The sequence below is a fragment of the Glycine max genome, chromosome 20 (genome assembly GCF_000004515.6).
Source record: "Glycine max cultivar Williams 82 chromosome 20, Glycine_max_v4.0, whole genome shotgun sequence".
NCBI lineage: Eukaryota > Viridiplantae > Streptophyta > Magnoliopsida > Fabales > Fabaceae > Glycine > Glycine max.
Window position 1 is genome coordinate 41,153,158 of NC_038256.2, and position 22,541 is coordinate 41,175,698.

The window sequence follows — 22,541 nt, forward strand, 5'->3', positions numbered from 1 at the left end:
TTGAATAATTTTTCAATCATAGAACATTTTTATTTATTGCAATTTGAACAATAGGAACGAATTCATATAAAAGCTTAAATAATAACAAATAAAATAAAATTAAGAGACTCAAGACAATGACCTTAATTGCCTTATACTATCAACGGCCTTATACATAGGATAATTTTTAACTTGATAATATAATGTAATAAGATTGCGATAATTACAAGCAGCATTTTTTTTATAGCAACAAGCAGCAAATATTAATATATAATTGATTTAGATAATACATGTATATTTTTTTTAAAAGTAAATTTTGTATAAGTAAAAAGAAATTCTGTTAATATATTGTAGTGTAGATCTTTTCGGTTTAAGGAAAATTATCACTCATAAATGTAATATCATTTATTGTTTGTTCTGTCTGACGCAAGAAAGAAAACAAACAACAATTGGCTCAATTTATAATGATTTTCAAATTATTCAGTCACATTATAATTATTATATTTGATATTTACCAATTTTTACATCAAACTTGCTTATCTAATTTTTAAAGGAATGAAAGAATGGTGTAAAATCTCGCCGCCTTCACATAAAAATAATCTTTAATGAAAGAATTTCATATCAGGTGAAATTAATTTATGATCTTTGAGGTAGACCCGTATTATCTGACCTATGAAAAAATCCCTGCTTATCCACGCACGATTTGGAACTTCTGAAAACACGCTGAAATAGATTTTTTTTTTTGGGTATAATATTGATTGTAGTAGTATTTATTTTATCTTCTGATATTATATTTCCAATTTTGCTGTCAAAACATTATTAGCGATCAATTTGAAATTGATACAGAGCTGAGAGCATCAAGGAATCGAAGAATAGAAGATTCATTTTTTTTTCTTTTTGATATGGAAGCTGATGTTTCTATTATTTTTGTTGCGTTTTCAAAACCCTAAATTGGAGAAATCCCAATTTCTCCTTCTGTCTTTCTGCTTTGGATGTTTTTCAACCAAAAAATTGTGCTTTTCAAATCTTTTGCTCTGATGGGTACTTCAAATCTTCTCTTGTTTTTCTCTCTGATGAGCCTGTGTGCTATGGCGGCTTCCAAGGTGGTGCTTATTGGGAATAATATCACTCTCTCCTTTGATGATATTGAAGCTAATTTTGGTGAGTTTTCTGTGCTTTGTGTATAAATTGTTTTGAATAAAGGAGGATGTGGTTTTGGTCTTTGGACCTTATGAGTGTTGAAAATTTCAATTTGGGTGATGGGTAGTGCTCTGTTGGAGCCTTTTCAGTGGGAAACTAGTTCAGCCTTTCGATCTAGGATCATAGGTATTGTCCATGAAGGCAATCTTGTTCAAGTTGGAATTTGGTTCAGCTCAAACTTTTTGTCATGTTAGAAAGTAAAAAATCTCATCAGTAGAGAGAGAGAGAGATTACTGTAGATAGGAGGGGAAAAAGTGGAAAAAGGTTTTGAAATGATGCGGGGGGATATCAAACAGTAGATGCTGATGTGTGGTATGCAAGTTTGAGTTAAGGAGGCATGTGCTTAAAGCATATGCTTGCCATTGTAAAGTGAATTCAAGATTTTTGTAATTTGTATCACTAAATTTGTGGGAAAAAATAGTGGAGAAGAAGAATGTAAGTGTGGTGTTATGTTGTTCTGATTTCGATGTTTTGCATGTGTTGGTGTGTGGATGTTAATTTTATCAATCTTTTTTTTTTTTTTTAAATGAATGTCTTTTGGTTTCAGCCCCAGCAGTCAAAGGTTCTGGAAAATATGGGGTCTTATATTTGGCAGAACCACTGGATGCGTGTGCAGAATTGACAAATAAAGTTGAACAACTTCCCAATGCGAGTTCACCTTTTGCTTTGGTGGTTAGAGGGGGATGTAGCTTTGAGGAAAAAGTCAGAATAGCACAAAAGGCTGGCTTCAAAGCTGTAATTGTCTATGACAATGAAGAGGGTGGCATCTTGGTTGCGAGTAATGACCTATTCTTATTTGTAGCTACATTTTGTTGTTTATCATTCTCTTCTCACATGCAATTGCCATTAAACTTATGTTTTCTCCAACTGCTAAAGATAATGTGAGTTGTAATGTGCACTCACTGGTTGTGGCAAAATGGTTTTGTATAGATTAGAGATTCATCATTTAAAGATCGAGCTGGCTATTAATTTTACATTAATTGTGATTTTTGTAACCCTAAAAGAGATTATAATTCCATTGAGATTTCTGTAAAAGAAATTAATTAATATGATGTCACTTGGAAGACATGTATTAGGGATTGTTGGTTGCTATCTTATGTTAAATGGAATGCTGGAGAAACAATTGTGTCCATTGTTCTCCCTAGTGGCAATTTTCTTTGTGACCATTGAAATTGGGATGTCAGCAATGATTGAACAACAGTCTGAGACTTTGGACAAACTTTTGATGTATTAGGGGTTTATGTGTAGTTGATGGAATATATTATCAAGGTAAAACTTTTGGAAAGGATGACAACCTATACAAAATGTATGAGCAAAAAATAGACACTTGTCCAGCATATGAATTATATAGTAAAAGAATGGCTATTAAAGATAGATAACTTATCCTTGAATACTTTTCTTGTTTTCTTGAATATAATAATTGTATATGTTTCCACACACCTACTTCATATTTTGGGAATTTCTAATTAACAATTCTTTTGAGTTTCAGTGGCAGGAAATTCTGCTGGTATAAGAATACACGCTGTATTTGTATCTAAAGCTTCGGGTGAAATACTAAAGAAATATGCTGGGTTGACTAATGTGGAAATATGGCTCATTCCAACTTTTGAAAACTCAGCATGGTCTATCATGGCAATTTCATTTATTTCCCTGCTAGCTATGTCTGCTGTCCTGGCCACTTGTTTCTTCGTCCGCAAGCATCGCATAAGAAGAGAAAGGCCTCGAGCTTCTCTTGTTCGTGAATTTCATGGTATGAGTAGTCGCCTAGTGAAAGCAATGCCGAGTTTGGTATTTACTTCTGTTTTGGAAGATAACTGTACATCAAGAACATGTGCTATATGCCTTGAAGACTATTGTGTTGGTGAGAAGCTCAGGATTCTGCCCTGCTGTCACAGTAAGTGTTCCCGTGCCATTTTGTTTTTAAATGCAGTATATTATTTTGTTGGTTTGATCTATTTTCAGTGTATGCTTGTGTACTGGGGGCATTGTTCAGCTTGAATTCCCTGGTACTGTGTGCAGTTCATTGTTGGATCTAATGTTCATCTGTGTTAAGACATACAATAGCCGTCACATGTTGTAAACTTCTGGTGTAATATCAATTACCACTTACCATTACCTGGCAAATAAGGATGTCCTTTATTGTGAGGCAGGTTTTTGATATTTTCCCTGCCATCCTTTTAGGGTTCGTTGGAGATAAGTGTACAATGAATGTTAGTTTTGAGGAAATAATAGGTTATGAAATAAATGATTTACATTGCTCAGAGGCCTCAAGCAGGATATCTCTTTGCTTGGAAGCTTACACTGATGTTCCAGCTTCTCCCACCCTTCTGTTCCTCTACAAACTATGGTTAAGTATTTAGTTGTTTGAACTATGGTGTTTTCCTTTGCTATACCTTTCCTTTAAAAATGTGAGATTTAAAATCTCAGACACTTTGAATTTGACTGTATTGTATCATTGACGTTGATCATCACAATTAATCCTTGGAAACGGAAAGTGCTATCACATACTTGTTGCAACAAATAAATTATAAAAACCACAATAAAAAAAATCTTCTAATGAGATTTCCAAAAATGGAAAACTGGGAGCAGTTCTACTTTCTAGGTGCTACCTACTTTCAATTTACAGTTCCTCTTGCTCATATTACTTGATAGTTGATTCCACCCACTTCTTTGCTAATCCTGGTAGGGCAATTTGGACTTGGATTCTTCTGGTGTGTTTTCTTGCAAACCCCTTTTCCTATTTTTAACTGATAAGTTGTCACCTTGAAATACCATTTGGAATTCCGCAAATCCCTCAAACTTTTAATTAAGCCTCTATCAATATATTATTACATTTTGAGGAGGATTGTTGCTTGAGTCTTATACAGAGTATCAATGTATCATGACCATATTCCTTTGCCAATGTAGGCATGTTAACAGTTTTTTTGGGCTTGAGTGTCATACTGACAAACCTGATGGGTTGAAGTGTGTTTTAACAATCCCTCAAAAAAAAAAAAAAAAAGCAGCCACCGGTAAACCTCTTATACAATCCTATTGCTTCTTAATCTTCAACCTATAACACAGACATTTGTGAGAATGGTTAAAATTTTCATTCCATCTTAATCTTGAAAACTTTTAATTTTGCCAATTGAGAAGTAGCTATACTAAAGAACTGGCATCCAATGTTTTTTACAGCAGAACAATGGGATGATTCATTACCAGTTTAATCTGGTCTCCGTATTCCTCACAAGTCACTACGTACCACAAATTAAACTAATTGCTTAATTTATGTGGAATCTTGGTCTTTGACTTACCAGTGGTATATGAAAATTGATTGTTGATGGATCATGGATGAATGTATAAAATTCTCATCATATGACCTGACGGGGGATTTTTTTTTTTTTTTTCTAATTTGCAGCCCATATCTCAATGTCTAAGTAGTCAGCCCAATTGGTTGGAAGGTTCAGATGATTGTTGATTGACCTGGGATATAATATAAAAAACTGTCATTAATGTTTTGGAAAAAATGAAAGTCCAAGAATTGTCTGAATCCCGTGTGTGGCTCTATGAATTCTAAAACTGTAAATGGACGGTGTAATGCTCCAGATGAAAGAGTGATCTTCATTCATAAATCAAACTTGAAAATAGGATGCTAATTACATCTCCAACTTCTGCTCTTTGTATTTTTGCCTTTAGACAAATGTGCTTGACTTCTTGTGTTGGTCTGAGCCTTCTGAAGGTTTAGACAAGGCCTTTATATATATATATATATATATATATATATTGTTTCTTGTTTTCCTTTGTTTTTTATTTTGCAATACATCACATGCTATTGATGTTTTGTTGCTTAACAAGATTAATCTCTTCTGCCTACATTGGTATTACTTGTATTTGCATTATGTGCATATTAAATTATGATTATATTACAAGATTACATTAATGCCATTTTTCCTGATGAGTTATTGGCAGAGTTTCATGCTGCCTGTGTGGATTCGTGGCTTACTTCATGGAGAACCTTTTGTCCAGTTTGCAAGCGTGATGCTAGAACCGGCTTAACTGATCCACCACCTTCAGAGTCCACACCCTTGCTCTCATCAACCCCAGCATCTATGGCATCCTCTGTCTTATCTTCTGCAAGATCATCACTAGCTTCATCTTCAGCAATACAAATTGCCCGGACAGCATCTATGGCATCCTCTGCCTTACCTTCTGCGAGATCATCTCTAGCTTCATCTTCAGCAATACAAATTGCCCGGACAGCATCTATGGCATCCTCTGCCTTACATTCTGCGAGATCATCACTAGCTTCATCTTCAGCAATACAAATTTCCCGGGCAGCTTCACAGACCCCATCTGTTTCCCGTAACCACTCCATAGCCAGTACACCTTATGTTCAGCCATCTCTTAGGTCCTCCTACCATCAATCCCCCTCCCTAAGCATCAGCCGAAGCTCCGTAGATCTTAGGAATGCATCCCAAAGATCTCTAGCTTCTCACTTGAATTCACCATGTTCCATGGGATACCCATCTTTGTCATCTCTTAACTCAAGGTACATGTCTCCACACATTCCAAGTCCAAGCAATGCTTCAGTAAGCTATATGGGTTCATCCAGTCATCAACAACATCCTCTCCGTTATAGTGAGTCGGCTGCAAGCTTCTCCCCATTTGCATCGACACACTCCCTTCCAGAATGTTAAATTGTTCAATTGATTATATCATATGATTGAGACGTCCACGCAGTTGAACTAGTAATTGCCAAGTCTTGAACTAAAAGGTGGCCATGTGATGACCGGTGGTCTAGTTGAATAGTCCTATGTGATGCTTGGGGCATTCCCTACCTCTGTCATTTGACTTCCGTCTTGGCACCTGGTGTACATTGTAGCTTCTCTCTGGTGTTAGTTTCGTTTACATGTGCTGGTTGAGGTTCTTACATTTATAGGTTGGAGAGCTTGCATACAGTAACTTGTGCGTATTGTTTGTACTTTGAATGTTGACGTTTTCATGGCCTTGATGTCCAAGTATAGTCAACTGCTAACAAGAGAAATGTTGGGCTGTATTGACACTAGACACATTGAAGTAAGAAGAGTTCTTTATGCTCTGTCTAGTGGATTTGTCCAACTGAATCATGAGAGATCATGTGATGTATCACTCTAGTGTTATCTATACTTGATCATCTAATTGCAACTCTGAGTATCAATAATACTTGTAAAATTTTCGTAGCTTGCATTGCTAATAGATAATGCTGGTAAGTGTTATCAATTTTAAACCATGGGGGCAAATTAGATATCCTATTTGATCCGTGGAAAATTCATCATCTAGATATGTTAAATACCTTCTGTGGCATCTTCGATTTATAGTAAATTGAATTTTTCTGGAGTGCGTGAAATTTTAAGTTGGTTCTCCTTTTTCGATCACAAAACTAATGAGGTGTTTTTTTTTGAATTGGAAAAGCCAGTTAAAACGTTTTGTTGAAGCTTTTGCATCCCTTCTTCCTAATAGAATGCGAAGCCATTGTTTATTTTGTAGGATCAGTACGTCAATTCTTTTCATCCCAATAAACTGGATCTTTACGAAGAGTTTTTCTTACAAAATTATCAACATATTTTATTTATGATGATTTTAATTCATCATATATACACCTTTGTGTGTGCACTAATGAGGAAACAATTTCGCATAATTTCTTATATAAAAAGAAAAGGTAGTCGCATTTGTCGATGTTACCGTGTTAGGACAGGAAAAGTTACAATAAAAATATTACCAATTTCTTACTATTTGTTTGAGGAAAAAACGCTCCCCCCTCCGCTCAACTTAGCATGAAATGAGAGAAATAATTTTTTGTTTCAATTTCCTAAAAAAGGTAAATACTTTTTTACTAAATAAATTATAAAAATTGATGTAATTCTATTTTGTCTAAATTAAACACGACAAAAGATTAACCACAAACAAAATTAATGGATACACATGTATATATTTTTATTTATAAATTTATGATATCATTCTTGTTTATATTTTTTCTCATTATTTGCAAAATTATTACATAATTTATATTTATTTTATAAAAATATATTTAATCAAAGATAATGTTTTAATAATTATTTGAGAAAAGGTTTATAAATATAATTATCAAGTTGTGTAGATTTACACAACTATTTGGAGATGTCGTACCAGGTTGAAACAGTGGGATGATGAACCACTTGATGGTGTCTTAGTTGCCTCAAGGCATGACTCTTTTTTGGAACCCCAGTATGTTGTTAGTTTTTGGTCTTTCTTTTCACGATGCAAAAAAAAAAAACTATTTATTTAATATTTTCCTTTTAAAAAAATGAAAATAGTCTAATCCTGTTTTTAATTACATTGGAATCGAAAATTTTAAACTAAATTAATTACATAATGAATTAAATAAACAAATCAATTGAATTGGATAACTTTTTTTCTTCTCTAAGATTAGTTTATCCAACATGCAAATACTCTTATTCACAGATATAATTTGGAGACTGATTCGATTCCCTGAATTGGAAATGGGGGAGGAGGGGGATTATGTGAAGTTATTTAAAGTGACGACTCAAATTTGAACTCACAAATTATAGACGTACTGCATATCTTAAGATGTAGCAAAATTAATCCAAATTCCCTTTTTGTTCCCTTTTTCTTTCAGTTTTTCTTTTTATGTTTCTATCATTATTAATTAAAATTAAAAATAAAAAGGAAAAAGATGGGGAGCGGATCTTATTCAGTCCAAACATAGGGTATTTCACGTTTGAAATTAGAAGTCTACTAAAAAAAAGAACACTTAGGCTATGTTTGTATACGTGTTGCATTTAATTGACAACGCATGTTTTAAGATAACATAGAAACAAATTATTATACATTGATAATATAAAAAAAAAATTATACAGCCATTCGATTATAACCTAATGTATAATAAGTTTAGTTTGTAAACTATTTTAAAATAATTCAAATAATAATTTAAGATTAAATGGCAGTATAAAACTATTTTACTTCCTGTTAATAAATATTAAATTCTTTATGAGAAATAAAAATTTCCAACTTTGCATTTAACGTCATTTCGAGGGATCCAAAATGGAAAAACAAAACGCACTCTTTATGGTTAGTTGTGTTTTAAGTAAGTTAAGAATGCCAATTGTATCATTTACTTATACCAAAAAAGAATAAAAAGACCTGATTTGTAAATGAAAGAATCTAATTGATACAATTGGAACTCTATGGATTAAAACCCCACAATACAATAGTCAAAGAATTAAAATGCTATTAAGCTAAGAAAGAAGATGAGATTGAATATAGAAACATTCCTTAACAAGAACGTTTGTGTTTGTGCAGCATGCTGCCTAATGTCGTAGGACACGAGGTGTCTCTTCATGGTCTTTACTTCTGAAGATGACAGCGCAATCCCAGTAAACTTTGTTAATTCTGCCCTCAAATCGCCTATACATGAAGTATTTAAAATTTGGTCTAGAGTCAATTTTCAATAGTTAATTTAAGACAGATTGGGATTGATGGGAAGACTTCCAACCCTAACGTATGCGTCACACTTAAGTCATCGCTATAAAAATTTCCAAATTATCATTAAAATTGTGATGGTTATATACGTGTGATTGTTTGCCTATTGCATACTTTTCTTTTCTAGCTTTCTTCTTTTTTATACATGAGATGAGATGAAACCAGTTGCGTCAAATTTATTACTATTATATATCTGCCATTCTTTCATGCAATAATTTATGATTCCCTCTTGCGTGTTTGTGATAATGTATGATTCTTTCTTCTGATTTTTTAATTAAGAGTCAAACGTATTGTTTCTGAGGAAAAAATAATGATAGTACTAGCTATATAATAAGTGGTGTTCAATTTTTTTACATCATTTTGTTAAACTGTGTCACATTGGGAAGATAAGTTGTTATTATAATTTTAACTTGGGAGGGTTAAATGGTCTAATATAAAGATCGGTCTACATTTGAATTTCCTAGTGACTGGCATTTGACAAACTGTACCTTCCATTTTTCCAATCGTTTGAAACTTATTTGAATAGTCTGTATGTATTTTCTTGGGGATCTTGCCATGTTCGCATATGTTATAATTCGCATTAGGGATGTTGAAGGATCATGGATAGTGGAAGAAGGCAGAGGACCACAGCTGCAATAGCACATCCAAAACTTAATCCCTATATTTTTTTTCCTTCTATTAGAGCCAAATTTGTTTGTTAATTAAATTTCCCAGTCATGGTTTGAAACTTTGTATTGGTTGTTGGATACTTGGATCAGGCTTCTCTTATAGTATCAATTTAGGTTCATGTCAACAATTGTTTATCTTATCCACGAGTACATGCAATTAAGCCCTTCATAACTCTTTTCCCCTCCTTTTGGATTCTTATTATTATTGCACAGTACAAAAAACTAATATTACTGTTACATACTCCTTCCATTTCAGATCATATGACATTTTAGAGAAAAAATTATTTCAAAATATGTCATTTTATAAAATCAATGTTAAATTAAATATTTTTTTAAAACTATCCTTAATCAATACTTAGTGAGAATAATATATAAGAAAAGTAAAAGAAGAGATAAAAGAACCTATTAATAATTTTTTTAAAAATTAAATAAATTAATTATATTCTTTAATACATATCACAAAACTTTAAACTATATTCTTTAATTATATTCTTTATATCATTATTATTTAGCTACGAATCATCATATATGTAAATTTATTAATTTTTTATAATAATTACTTTAAAAATTAGTCTAATTATAATTTTTAATTCATAAACAAGGTAAAATTATTTTAATTTTTAGTTTATGACAACTCTTATTCAATGGGCCTAAATGACATACATTAATTTTACTTTTGGAGTAAGGTATTAATAGGATAGCTAGGTTGACTGCATGGATTTCAAGCAGTGTTACACATGCTTAAAATTTCCAAGTTAGCAATTTACTCAAATATTAGTTCTAGATCTCTCTTATATACATGTTTGGATTTAACGTGTAGCAGGCTAGCTGTCATTCTTATAACTTTTCTATCAGCACGCATGTTTGCATTAGATCCACGTTTTGAGGTGCTCTCTGAATGAGGACCCAATTCCTATGGACTCTTTAACATCAAGCAAAAAGGCGCGCTATATTGCTCATATTCATTTGTAGAAAATCTGTCGGCGTGGGAAGCTATATATTTTTGCAACTTCACTTCATATTATAAGATGGAAAAAAAAAATCATCATGTAGTTGTTATTGGAAATGCAACATTATTCCTTTTTCCAAATTAAAAAGAAAAGAAATCTTTCGCATTAATTATTATGTTTGAACCGTCTTTTGTGCATTTATAGGTAATCAGGCGCACGAACTGGGGCAGCATATAGTAATCTTCCTGCTCCATTTTTTATCCAACACATATTTACATATTTTTTTTAATTAAAGACAATTCTGTTTGAGTTAAATAAGTTTATTATAGACGATAAAATTCTCTTTTAAATATTTAACATAATTATGTATATAGGATTCCGAGACTTTTGATTAATAATCTCACGTCAGTTGATTAATGTGGTTGATGGTTTCTTTGTGGCGCATCTAATAGTACTGCAGAATAATGAGAATATGTCATAGTTGGAATTTTGAGCAATGATAGAGTTGTGGCAGATGAAGAGGGTTATGGAGAAGAAGAAAAGAAAAACATTATCATGAAGCGAAGGATAATTATTTATTCAATAAAAATAAACTTGGAAGAAAAAGTGGAGAAATTGTTGTTCTGACAGAATAAGTTTGTGATTTCTTTTCCACGTTCCCGACCGGCATGAATTATGAGATAACATACACAAATGCAATATTTTCAAAGTGTTATTTATTATTATTGGAAGCTTGTTGTGGCTTTCTTCTATGTTGCGTACGTGAATAATGCTACTTACGGGTATTTTTCACAAGAAAAACAAACTATACGGATTACTTTTTTCTGAAGACAATATAATTTCCAAGCAAGAAATACAACTCGTTATCTGAGATACAATTTTTTACTTTTTATTACTGTTAGTTGGAGAGATAAAGAATTAAACGGAACAATAAAATAATACATATTTAAAATTATATAATCTAGCTTATATAGTTCAGTGTTTCTGCGGACAAATTAGCCAAGCTGGTCTTTTGTTTTTATGAAATGTATTGGATGGAGTACTAACCTCGACAGACAGATTCTTTAGTGTTATCTGATGTACAGAATTTACACTCTGTTGCTGAATAAAATATCACCGAATTCATTTTTTTTTAAAATATAAAATAAAAAACGGGGTTTCTTCCTCTCACTAAATATCGACTTGCTTTTTTCTGCAATTTATTAAAATGGTAGAGAATCCCGATCCATCTGTTTTTCTTAGTTAATTCGTACCATGGTGATCGAACTGTTATTTTCTTCCTCTCACTAAAGTATCTTGAGTTAGAATCATTGGGACTAACACCTTGTATGATTAATAATATAAGGTTTATATATATTCATAAAACTTGACTTTCATGTCTTAGTTAAAAAAACCAAACTTAATTATACCGGAGAAATCCGGGAGTGGAGTGCTACTAAAGGAAGTTGATAATGAATTTTCAATAAAAAACTTAGATGTATAACAAGTTGACCATGGTTGGGAGGTCAGCCCCCTTCACCCCTCACTACTTATTATCTAGTAAATTATTTTATCAGTCTAGTATTTGTATATTTTTTTTTTATCAGTCTAGTATTCATATATCTAAGATGACATATGACAAGGCTACACCTTTATTATGTCTTTTTTAAAAAATATTTTTAAATTATATCAATTTAACTATTAAATTAAAATTACTTACGACATAAATTACATTTATAAAATTTTATTTCATTTAAAAACTAATTAATACTTTATCCCACTACATTAATTTAACATCTGATACAAAATATAAATAAATTAATAATAGTAAATTATTTATCTAAAAATGTTTAAAATTTAATACATGTCATATATCATTAAGATAATGTTACATGACTAAACAGTTTTTTTGAAAGGCATGACTAAACAGTTAATTGGATTGATAAATTAAATTGAACTTTTATAAAAGTTAATTTACTAAATTTATACTTGGTACATGTCAACTAATCCTCTCTAGCTTATTAAAGAAAGATTAAAAATCACAAACAAAACAGCTTGCTTACAATTACTAGAGAATTTCCAAAAATTAGGAGAATGCAATCCCTAAAAATTAAAAATGTAACAATCTACAAAAACAAAAGCTCTTATACAATAGTATAGTGTTTACTAAAAGAACAAAGAGGTCAATACTTTGAATATGTCTTAATGCCTCAAGAAACTAATCTCTACCTTTCCGATATTCCAGATTTCATAAAAAAAATAAAAATCTACTATATGGTAATTAAGTATGTATTTTTCGGTTTTTTTTCCTATTAAAGATCACCAATGTTTCTAATCCATTAAATCAGAAACTTGCTGCCTGTATATGACTGTCATTAATTCAAGAAAATTTAAGATAAAAATTAAATATGATTCTTTTTCTAAATAGATTATATTCTCCCCATGTAAACTTAGCGAATGAAAACCAACTATATTCATGGAAAAAAGAAGAAATATTACTTTTATTGAATATGATTAAAATGTATATATAAATTCATTTCAATTATATATTTTATATAAGAGACTTGTGTTACTGTAACCTCAGTGTGAAACAAATATGGTGGTTGGTATGACTAACTATCTGAATTACTGAGTTATCCATTTACCTGTTTTCCAGCCAGCCCACTCCACCACTTAAATTTGTAACTGTTGGATTGGCTGCAGCGTTTAATGCACAATACTATATAGTTACAACGAAAAGCCATTTTTTAATAGTAATATATCATGACTCATGTGGAAGAGACACGTTAGAGATTTCTCAGAGGCACATTAGTTGTCGTGATTCGTGAGGATATAACTGTATACACCTTGAAACTTTATTCTCAATATATATATATATATGTGGTATGCATATTGAACATTAAGGTAGCTAGGGGTAATCCAGATTGAAGAACTAGTCACATTTCTGGCCGGTAAAAAAGCACCAACCCCCTCTCATGTACTTGTATGAGTATTATCACCTGTTAGTCACCTTTTGTCTACTAAGTTATCCCAATTTCCAGTTGTGTATATGTACTTGATGATTACGGAGGATTTGTTTTTATTTTGGTTTAAGTACATTAGTGACACCATAGCTTACCTCACTTTTTCCAATAATAAAAATCAACCTACCATAGCAGTCTCGATTGACTTGAATTTGGTCCCTTTTTTTAATGCTCTTTTGGCATCGGTTATCATAACCAAGAGATACCACTAAGTAGAATAATGCTATATCACAAGGCAGATGGGCCTCTTACTCATTATATAGTCTCTGCTTTGAGCACATCCACTACCGTAAAACATGACATAAAGATATATGCTCACGTAGCTTTCATCATATGCTGCACAGCCAAAGTGAACAAAGATATAGGGAAGGGATTTTTGGCTTTCACCTTTAATTTACACCAACATATATAGAGACTTCAAATATCAAGATAATGGTTATTTTCTTCCAATATCCATGGATTTTATAGTAGTTACTAGCTAGTAGATCTGTCATAAGAAATGCATTGAATATATTGAGAAACCATGTGGGGGAAAACCGGATGGACCCATTTGCATAACTTGAGCTCTAAGATTGTCTAAAACAATTATGGTGATAGTTGAATCATGATAGTTGGGTGCTTCCTCACTTGTCTCTTTTTCATTTTATTTTATTTTTCTAAAATACGGTGTTTATTTTTTCCCCCTAAAGGGAGGTGACGTAGAGTAATGTATCAGATGAATATGTTTCTACCAATAGTTGAACTCCACTTAATGAATAATAATGACTTTCACTTAGCTAGGTGTAGATTGGTTTATTGGAAAAAAAAAATGCATTTTACTCCACGTACTTATATGTGACCCGCACGTGTAATTTTGGGTATTAAATGCACGTTAAAAGTTACAAGTACCATTCTAACGATCTAAATAGATGAACATTTTCTCACTTTTGGTTCTACACGGAAATGTCACTAAATGCAGAACCAACCAAACGGAGCATGTGGACTTTAATTGATTGTACTCTGATATGTACAAATTAAAACAAATCTGTGGAGTTTTTAAATTTTTTTTTTCAGTTTTGTTTCTGCAGAATAGTGGTGATGATCGAAAGGCACATAATTCAGGATCCATGTCTTAGAAATTCGAAGTCAAATCACCTAAGATGATGCCAACTTTTAAGGACCTGAAATGAGATCTCACCTTACTAGAAAAAGGAAAATATTTAGGAAGATGAAAGATAACTCTTGTTTATAGCTTACACCGCAGGACAAAAGAAGGGTACACTCAATTTGCGAACTTAAGATATCCAAAAATTTTATATTCTGGGGGAGAAATATCATCTGAGGGTGGTCATGATTTCGTTTAACACTAATTAACCTTAAAGAATTATTTGAAAAGGTCAACTAATTCTACAGCCACCTTAATATAATATGATTTAGCTTGGGTCTAACCCAAGCCTTACATGTTTGTTTGTGGTATGCTAAATTTCTAATCTGCACAGATAGACTACAGAGTTTACGTACTTGTGTAGCGTGGTATAGTTTAAAAGAAAGCCAAGGTAGCTCAACAACTTTGATAATTGTTATCAACATCAGTAGCCACTATAGACATCACTGAAAATATTAGGGAATCAATTCATACACTTGCAAATACAATATAGGACTTGGAAAATTAAAAAAAAAAAAAGTCAAATCAATAATTTGGCAGTCTCTTTCCACACTGTGGCCCGGTACATTGTTTCCGCATGGGATCATGTAAGTTTCACTCATAATGTGTTGTTGTCACATGAAATACAGCAAAGAGCGTATATTGTATTTAGAGATTTAGGTGTTTGATGCCAAAAAAACAAAAAACCAAAATGATAAAAAAAATATTAGAAAAATATCAGTCATCAGTGATCTCTGAACAAAAGGAGACAAGCACTACTTCCTATACTTGTATTAACATATTACAATAACTTGGGTTTCCAAAGACATACTTTGTCCTCACATACCATATTTTAGAAACTAAAAACAGATCAAGGTTTAAAAATTTTAAGAAAAGAGGGAAAGAAATACCTCTTTCTGGGTTTTTCTTATAACAACATGAACACAAGTACATTGACAGCTAGGCATGCATCATCATCACAAGCTTAGAGGGACCTGGGACTAACATGTTCGCAGGTGCTTCTTCTTGAGCTTGGAAGGTAGACTAAAGATTCAGAAACAGCACAAGTTCTCTTGCAAGAAGCATAGAGGCTAATAAACCCAAAACGATCACTAACACTCCTTGGCACCTTAGCTCCATTCCACAAATTTCTACTTGTTTCTTCACTATCATCCTTTGAGCATTCAACCAGTGCAGCAAAGAAAGGATCCCTTTGGAAAACACTTTGTATTGAATTCTTCTTTCTAATCCTTGTTTCTTCATGAGTGTGCTTTCTAGAAGAGTGCGTGGTAGTTGGAGGAGGCAATGGTAGTAGTTTCAAGGAGGACTCCTGCAGCTTCTTTTTGGAATTCTGCTTCTTGGGAATTCCAGGCAAGTATTCCCAAGAAAATGGAACACCTGAGAATCTAAGAGGGGATGCAGGACTAAGAAGTGGATCCTCAGGGAAAAAGAATGATTCAAAGGAGGAAGAGGAGGGTGAAAGTGATGAACAAGAGGAGGAAGAGGAATGAGTCCTGCGAGATGAAGGGTACCTTCCTGCATGGAAGATGTCATATTGTTTTGGAACAACCTTGGCATGCTGACAAACACTTGCTGATGAAGAAGAATCCATTGTGTTCCTGCTGTGTGAGGAGAAAATATGTCACTCAAAACTTCCTCTAGGCCTCATTGCACATTTTATTTTATAGGCACAAAGACAAAGACTACAGAGTACTATTTTAATAAGAGTTTTAATTTCTATGTATTTTAGGGTAAAATATTTTACATGTCAGCTAATAGAAATTATTATGACTTTTTAGGTTATTTATGTTGGATAACATATTTTAATTAATTTATAATTTTTTATTGGTTGAAAAACTTGTTTCATAATTTGATAAATAACTTTTTTTAGTAATTTTTCGTGTTTTTTGAAATATTACTTAAAATAATATTTTTAAAAATGTTAGTTTATAACTTTTAATTTTTTATATTTTTATTTTCAATATATTTATTCAATTTTTTAATTACTTTTTTAAAAATAAATCATGATTTTATTATTTTTTTGTCATTTTACATTTTTTATATATTTCAACCACTAATTTTATCAAATACTTAAAATTTAATAAACTAATTTTTCAACTTTCATCTTTAAGTTATCAGGTAACTTTCCAACTTTTAGATAATTTTTTAATTAGTTTTATCAAACATAAATTTAATGTAAAAGTTAATAAATTTAAGAAAAAATACAGTAATTTGCATTATCTATATAAACTGTGAACTCTACTCGAAGCTAATAATTTAAGAAAAAAATTATACCGTTAATTAATACAAAAATTATCATTAGTTTGACTTTTAAGTTAATTATTATAAAAATTGAAAAATTTAACATATAATTATTTTTATTGAATGTTTATGTAAAATCACTTACACTGCAGTGTCTATGTTTTCTTATTATAAAAATCAACTAGTTTATCTCATATATATATATATATTTATATATAAAGTTGTCATAGGAAGATAATATGGAACTTTTTTTATCTTATTAATGGATAGATTATTTATTTATTTTTATTAATTTATGCTTTGATTTTTTTAGAACATCGATTATGTGGAATAAGAAGATAAAAGATATTATTTACCGACAAAAACGACCCCATAATTATGGGGCCGATAAAACCATGTTTTAAAAAGGGAGGTTACCATAAAGATTGGTTAGGAATGAGGAATTGAAGATGCACAGGTCCATTTGAAACAAGAGGTAATTCATTTCATCTAAATGCACACAGCACATGTCAAATCAAACCTCTATTTATTTACTTCCGTAAAACTTCTGCTTGTCCCCATGTTAGAGTCTATAGTTTTGGACTTTTAAACATTCTTTTGAAATAAATACTTTTTTTTTTTTGGTAAAATGCATTTTTTTCGGATCAGGAGTTCAGGATTGTCTTCCAATTGCATGAGGTAGTACCATTTTTCATCCAGTTGTTCGTACTAACGATTTTAGTTTATAATATTTACTTATTATAGAATAAAAATTATGATGGAGATTGTACACATTATAGAAAACTGTAACTTATGTTTATATATATATTTTTTATTATAGAATGAAAGTTTTAATGGTGAAGATCGTATACGGTTTTAGAAAACCGTAGACAATCCAAATAGTAAAATTTATGTTCTCGTGGTTTCCGTTAATTAAATATTGAATAAATAATTATTTTTATCTATGAATCAATTTGTAAACTTGGAATATAAAAATTCAAATTTTAATTTTTGAAAATGAAAAAAATTACAATAAATTTATCTATTCTTTAACTTTTGTCCCGTATGGTTAATGAAATAGTTTACGTGGTATATAGAGACAAAAATATTATAAAAATAATTATTGACATAATTATTAAATAGATTGAACCAAAATGTTAGTAATTTTTCATTGAACCAAAATGTTACTAAGTTTCCATTAAATTAATTCGTTAGACTCCAAATTTCATTTCATTTAAGAGTAAAATATAATTTAATCTTCATCTTTTTCTTTCTTTTTTATCATTGTAAATATAACATTATAATAAACACTTAAAAACTAAAAAAGCAAATATAAGTTAGAAAAAATATAATAATAAGTAATATTGATTAATAAACACTTATAATTTTGGTCTAATTCATAAAAAATGAGAAACTAAGTTAATCCTTATAAAAAATGAGATCCAACATTATGCTTATTAATCAATATTATGTTTATTATTATATTTGTTCTAACTTATACTTACTTCCCCATTCTTTAAGTGTTTATTGCAATATCATACTTGTAATGATAAAAAAAGAAAAAAAAATGAAGATTAATTATATTTTAACCATAAATAAAATAAAATTTGGGGTCTAACAAATTAGTCAAATAAAAATTTATTGACATTTTAGTTCAATCTATCCAACAATCATATTGTCAATCATTTTTATAATATTTTCGTTCTTTTGTATTATGTAGACTCTTTCATTAACACTAATAGACGAAAGTTAATAGATGAATGAATTTATTATATTTTTTTTATTCTTGATGACTAAAATTTGAATTTTTATCTTTTAAGAATGAATTTATTAACGCTCTATAGATGACTATTTATCGTTAAATATTTGTTGACTTGATCACCTACCTCAATGAAAGACAAAAGACAAACAAGACCGGGCAGGCAGGGCTATTATAAGCGGATACAGATTTTGCTTTGTTCACTCTTTTTTTTGTCTAACAGTACAAAAGGGACACAGGCCTGAAAGAGGCCCAAACATAGAAGCAAAGACTCCTAAAGCTTACGAGTACACTAGGGTAATTATTTAACACATCACAATATTTACTTTGGTACATCTTAATTACATTAGGGATTAGATAATTTGTACTACAACTTATATTACAGATTACCCAATTCTTACTATAATTGGGATGCACTAAAATAAATATATTGGTATGTTAAGTAATTACCGTACACAAAAATCTAGTAAGACACCTAAATATGTATGTTCACGGAGCTGCTATTCAGGCCTCAATTGTTATTATTTTTACCATGTTTTATTTTTTGATGCCCATAGTATAGTGGATAAAATATTTAGTGTGTATTATGATTTTTTGACTCCCTCTTTTCTTTTCTTTTCAAGTTTCTGCCACCAAACCATGCACACATCCCAATATCCATTCAATTTAAGAAAGGCACTAAGCCAAACAATGCAAAAAGAAGTTGTGAAAGTACATGGAATGCATACAAAAATAAAATCAGAAGTGTATTTCTATTTATTTTTTTAGTGGAAATTTATTTCCATTATTTTATATTTTGTATGCACTTCCTATAAAACAATATTATCTTCTCTTGTGAGTATTTTTGTGTTTCTCTTTCATTTCTCCATTTACCTGTTTTGTTCCTTCTTCTATTTTTACTTACCGACTCGTTCATTCAATTTCTACAGTGAGTCACCGTCACTATTACCGCCCTTTACTCGGATGATCTTGTGTGGCATATCCTGTTGTTTCTAGCAGTGAAGGATCTTTTGCGAGTGAGGTGTGTGCATGCAAGTCATGGAATTCGATCATCTCTTTTTGCCAAAGATCACATTCGCAGATCAATCAAAGACCCTACTCTGACCAACCATCACTTGCCTTTACCAGGTCCAGACCTCGTGATCTTCATTTCTTATTCAATCAAGTCACTCACAACTTGCATTTGCCTTTGAGGCGCACAAAATACAAAATATTGGAATATTGGTGTCATCGTTTCATCTGCTTTATGTCTTTGGATGATAGGAGGCCAATTCATGCACAGGGATGGTGTCACCAGACTCCCCATCCATTGGTCGTCGTATGGGAATGCAAGTTTTATGTGGTCATTCTTTTCTTAGAAAACTCGGTTTTAAAACTGGTTCAACAGTAAGATTTCGGAGGTTTTGGTTATGACACGTACCTGAGTGACAAGTACAAGGTTATGGTCATTTTTCGTTCTAAACATCAAATAATTATAACAAAGGTCTACTCTTTTGGAAATACTTCTTACACAACATATGAGAACTCTAATATATCTGTGGTTATTCTATGATTGCATGGGATGCCGCATTTCTAAACTCTAATAGCACTCTAAATCGGTTGGTTGTTGATGACAGTTCTTCATTGCCTGAAAGGGTGAGGCGAACATATCTAATAGTCAATTTTGATTTGACAACTAAGATAACTGGAAATATTTTGGCTACCCGATCATGATTTTGTACTCATGCTTATATATTGAGGCAAGGTGTTTGTTTACAATATGACAGGTGTACCAATTGCACAAGTATAGAAGTATCTCAAAAATATTATCTTCCAAAGGATTTGTGCAATATCAAACCAATTGATATACAAATTGTTTGCGGAGGATAAAGAATCAATAAATTGTATATAAAAATTGGTTAAAGATATGGTATTCAAAAATGAAACTAAATCAATAAGCTAAATATGAAACTCTGTTTTTAGGTTTTACTCAACACTTACAAATGCAATAATAATGATGAGAAATTAGAATAATAAAAGCATGCCTGAGTTGGAATGCACTCCACTTCACCAGCAATCCTCAATGACAAAATATAGCTGCATATTTCAAACAATCAATCTTCAATCACAAAAGTTATCAAATCCTATTTTCTTAGTAACTTCAACCTAAACATTGATATCAATTCCTAATTTCTAGTGAGAAAACCTTTAGTTATCTTCTCTTGGGTCTAGGTTTAGCAACACTTTTCAATGTAGAGAAACCCACAAAATATGGTTGATCAGTCCATACAAAGCATTAAAGCATGAAAACAAGATAAAAGATTGAGAAATATATATGAGCTTCTATTAAGAGTCAAAGAAGATGCAAGAGGTTTAGTGTCATTACATTTTAACCCTAAGCACAATGGGTAGTTTAGCTACTCATAGCAAGTGCAAGACAAGAGAATGGAGAAGAAAATGAAGATTTGAGCGATTTCCATGGAGAATAGCCTTCAAGGTTTGCACCAAATCCCAAAAATGCTTCTAACACTCCCAAAAATTGGATCTTTTGTTTTTCTCTTCGCTTTAAATAGGTTTTTAAAAAGTACGCATAAGCGTGATTTATAGATCTGAGGATTGTTATCAGAGGAACTGGCGCTTAAGCGTGGAAGACCTACGCTTAAGTGTGATCAAGAGTATATTTTTGTTGCTTCCTAGAATTGACGCTTAAGAGTGATAGGCTTCACGCTTAAGTGTGATTGATGTTTACTTTCAGGGGTTGACACTTAAGCGTGTTTGATCCAACACTTAGCGCCAAATGCTTCTTCAAATTTGGAATATATTGGGATTGATGCTTAAGCATGCTTGAACCAACACTTACAAGTCCAAACGAAAAGAAATGAACTAATAAGTGCCCTAAAGGTATCAATAATCACAGCTCAAAAGGGCAATTATTAGTGTTCTGAAAGGATATATGTCTATTTTTCATGGCGCTGAACTGAGTAGAGGTGCATATGTGGATCATGAAAGACTATGGCATAACCGAATCGTGGGTTAACATGATTTCAGTTCAATATGTAAGGCTCTCTCTTGCACCTGTAAATCCAATTTGCATGTCTGAAATAAGATAGGTTCTTTTGAGGCATTGGAGATCAAATGATAAAAGCAAGTGATTGTTGGCCAAAGTAGGATCTTTGATTGATCAGCGATAATCTTTGGCAAAAAGAGAATTGGAGAAGGTCGAATTCCATGACTTGCATACACACACCTCACTCGCAAAAGATAGATTCTTCACTGGTAGGAATAATATGCCACACAAGATCATCTGGGATAAAGGGCAGTAACAGTGACAGGAACTCAGTTGAAATTCAATGAGCGAGTCGGTAAGTAAAAACAGAAGAAAGGAACAAAGTAGGTAAATGGAGAGAGAAGAGACTAGTATAAGAAGAGAAACACAAAAATACTCACAAGAGAAGAAGACAATATTGTTGTATAGGAAGTGTGTACAAAATATAAAATGGAAATACACTTCTGTTTTTGTTTTTGTTTGCATCCCATGTACTTTTATAACTTCTTTTTGCGTTGTTTGGTTATGCTTTCAACAATTCAACCTGCAGTACAGTAAATAAAAACAAAAGAAAGGAAAAAGAGTGAAAAATAAGAAAACAAAGAGAAGACACCATAATAAGAAAAGACACTCATAAATACTTACAAGAGAAAGTTGGGCAATGATACAATATAAGAGAAACTAAGAAAATAGAGAAATTAAGAGAAACTAATAAAAGAAATAATATGTTTTCACGATCACGATACACCCTTCACCCTCCACGCACTTCTTTTTGAATTGCCTAGTTCTGCTTTCAACAATTCAACCCGAAAGCTAATTAATCATTTCATCGGTATCTGGTGAGAATGCAGTAAATAAAAGTAGAGGAAGAAAGGAAAAACTGTGAAGAGCAAGTAAACAAAGAGAAGACAACAAAATAATACTAGCAAAACAGGGCCAAGGAAGGAGACAACATAAGAGAAACTAGAGAAAAAAAAAGAGAGAGAGAGAGAGAAGAAATACCTAAATGGGGTCACAATTCACCTTCAACCACCTTTTTGCATTCTCTATTTCTGCTTTCAATAATTCAACCTGAAAGCTAATTAATCCTTTATTCG

General features: G+C 31.6%; 2 protein-coding genes across 2 annotated transcripts; one reads left to right on the plus strand and one right to left on the minus strand.

Annotated features, from left to right (window-relative positions):
* The first annotated feature begins 512 nt into the window (after nt 1-512).
* LOC100793048 (receptor homology region, transmembrane domain- and RING domain-containing protein 2) lies at nt 513-6,377 on the plus strand. Its single transcript, XM_003556143.3, has 4 exons — nt 513-1,140; nt 1,727-1,957; nt 2,669-3,073; nt 5,128-6,377. Exons 1-4 carry the CDS (start codon nt 972-974, stop codon nt 5,853-5,855), a joined length of 1,533 nt encoding a protein of 510 aa, XP_003556191.2. The 5' UTR covers nt 513-971; the 3' UTR covers nt 5,856-6,377.
* Nucleotides 6,378-15,175: 8,798 nt separating this feature from the next.
* LOC100793571 (uncharacterized) lies at nt 15,176-16,112 on the minus strand. The gene has a single exon (XM_003556144.5). The coding sequence runs from the start codon at nt 16,029-16,031 to the stop codon at nt 15,405-15,407; it is 627 nt and encodes a 208-aa protein (XP_003556192.1). The 5' UTR covers nt 16,032-16,112; the 3' UTR covers nt 15,176-15,404.
* Nucleotides 16,113-22,541: the final 6,429 nt, after the last annotated feature.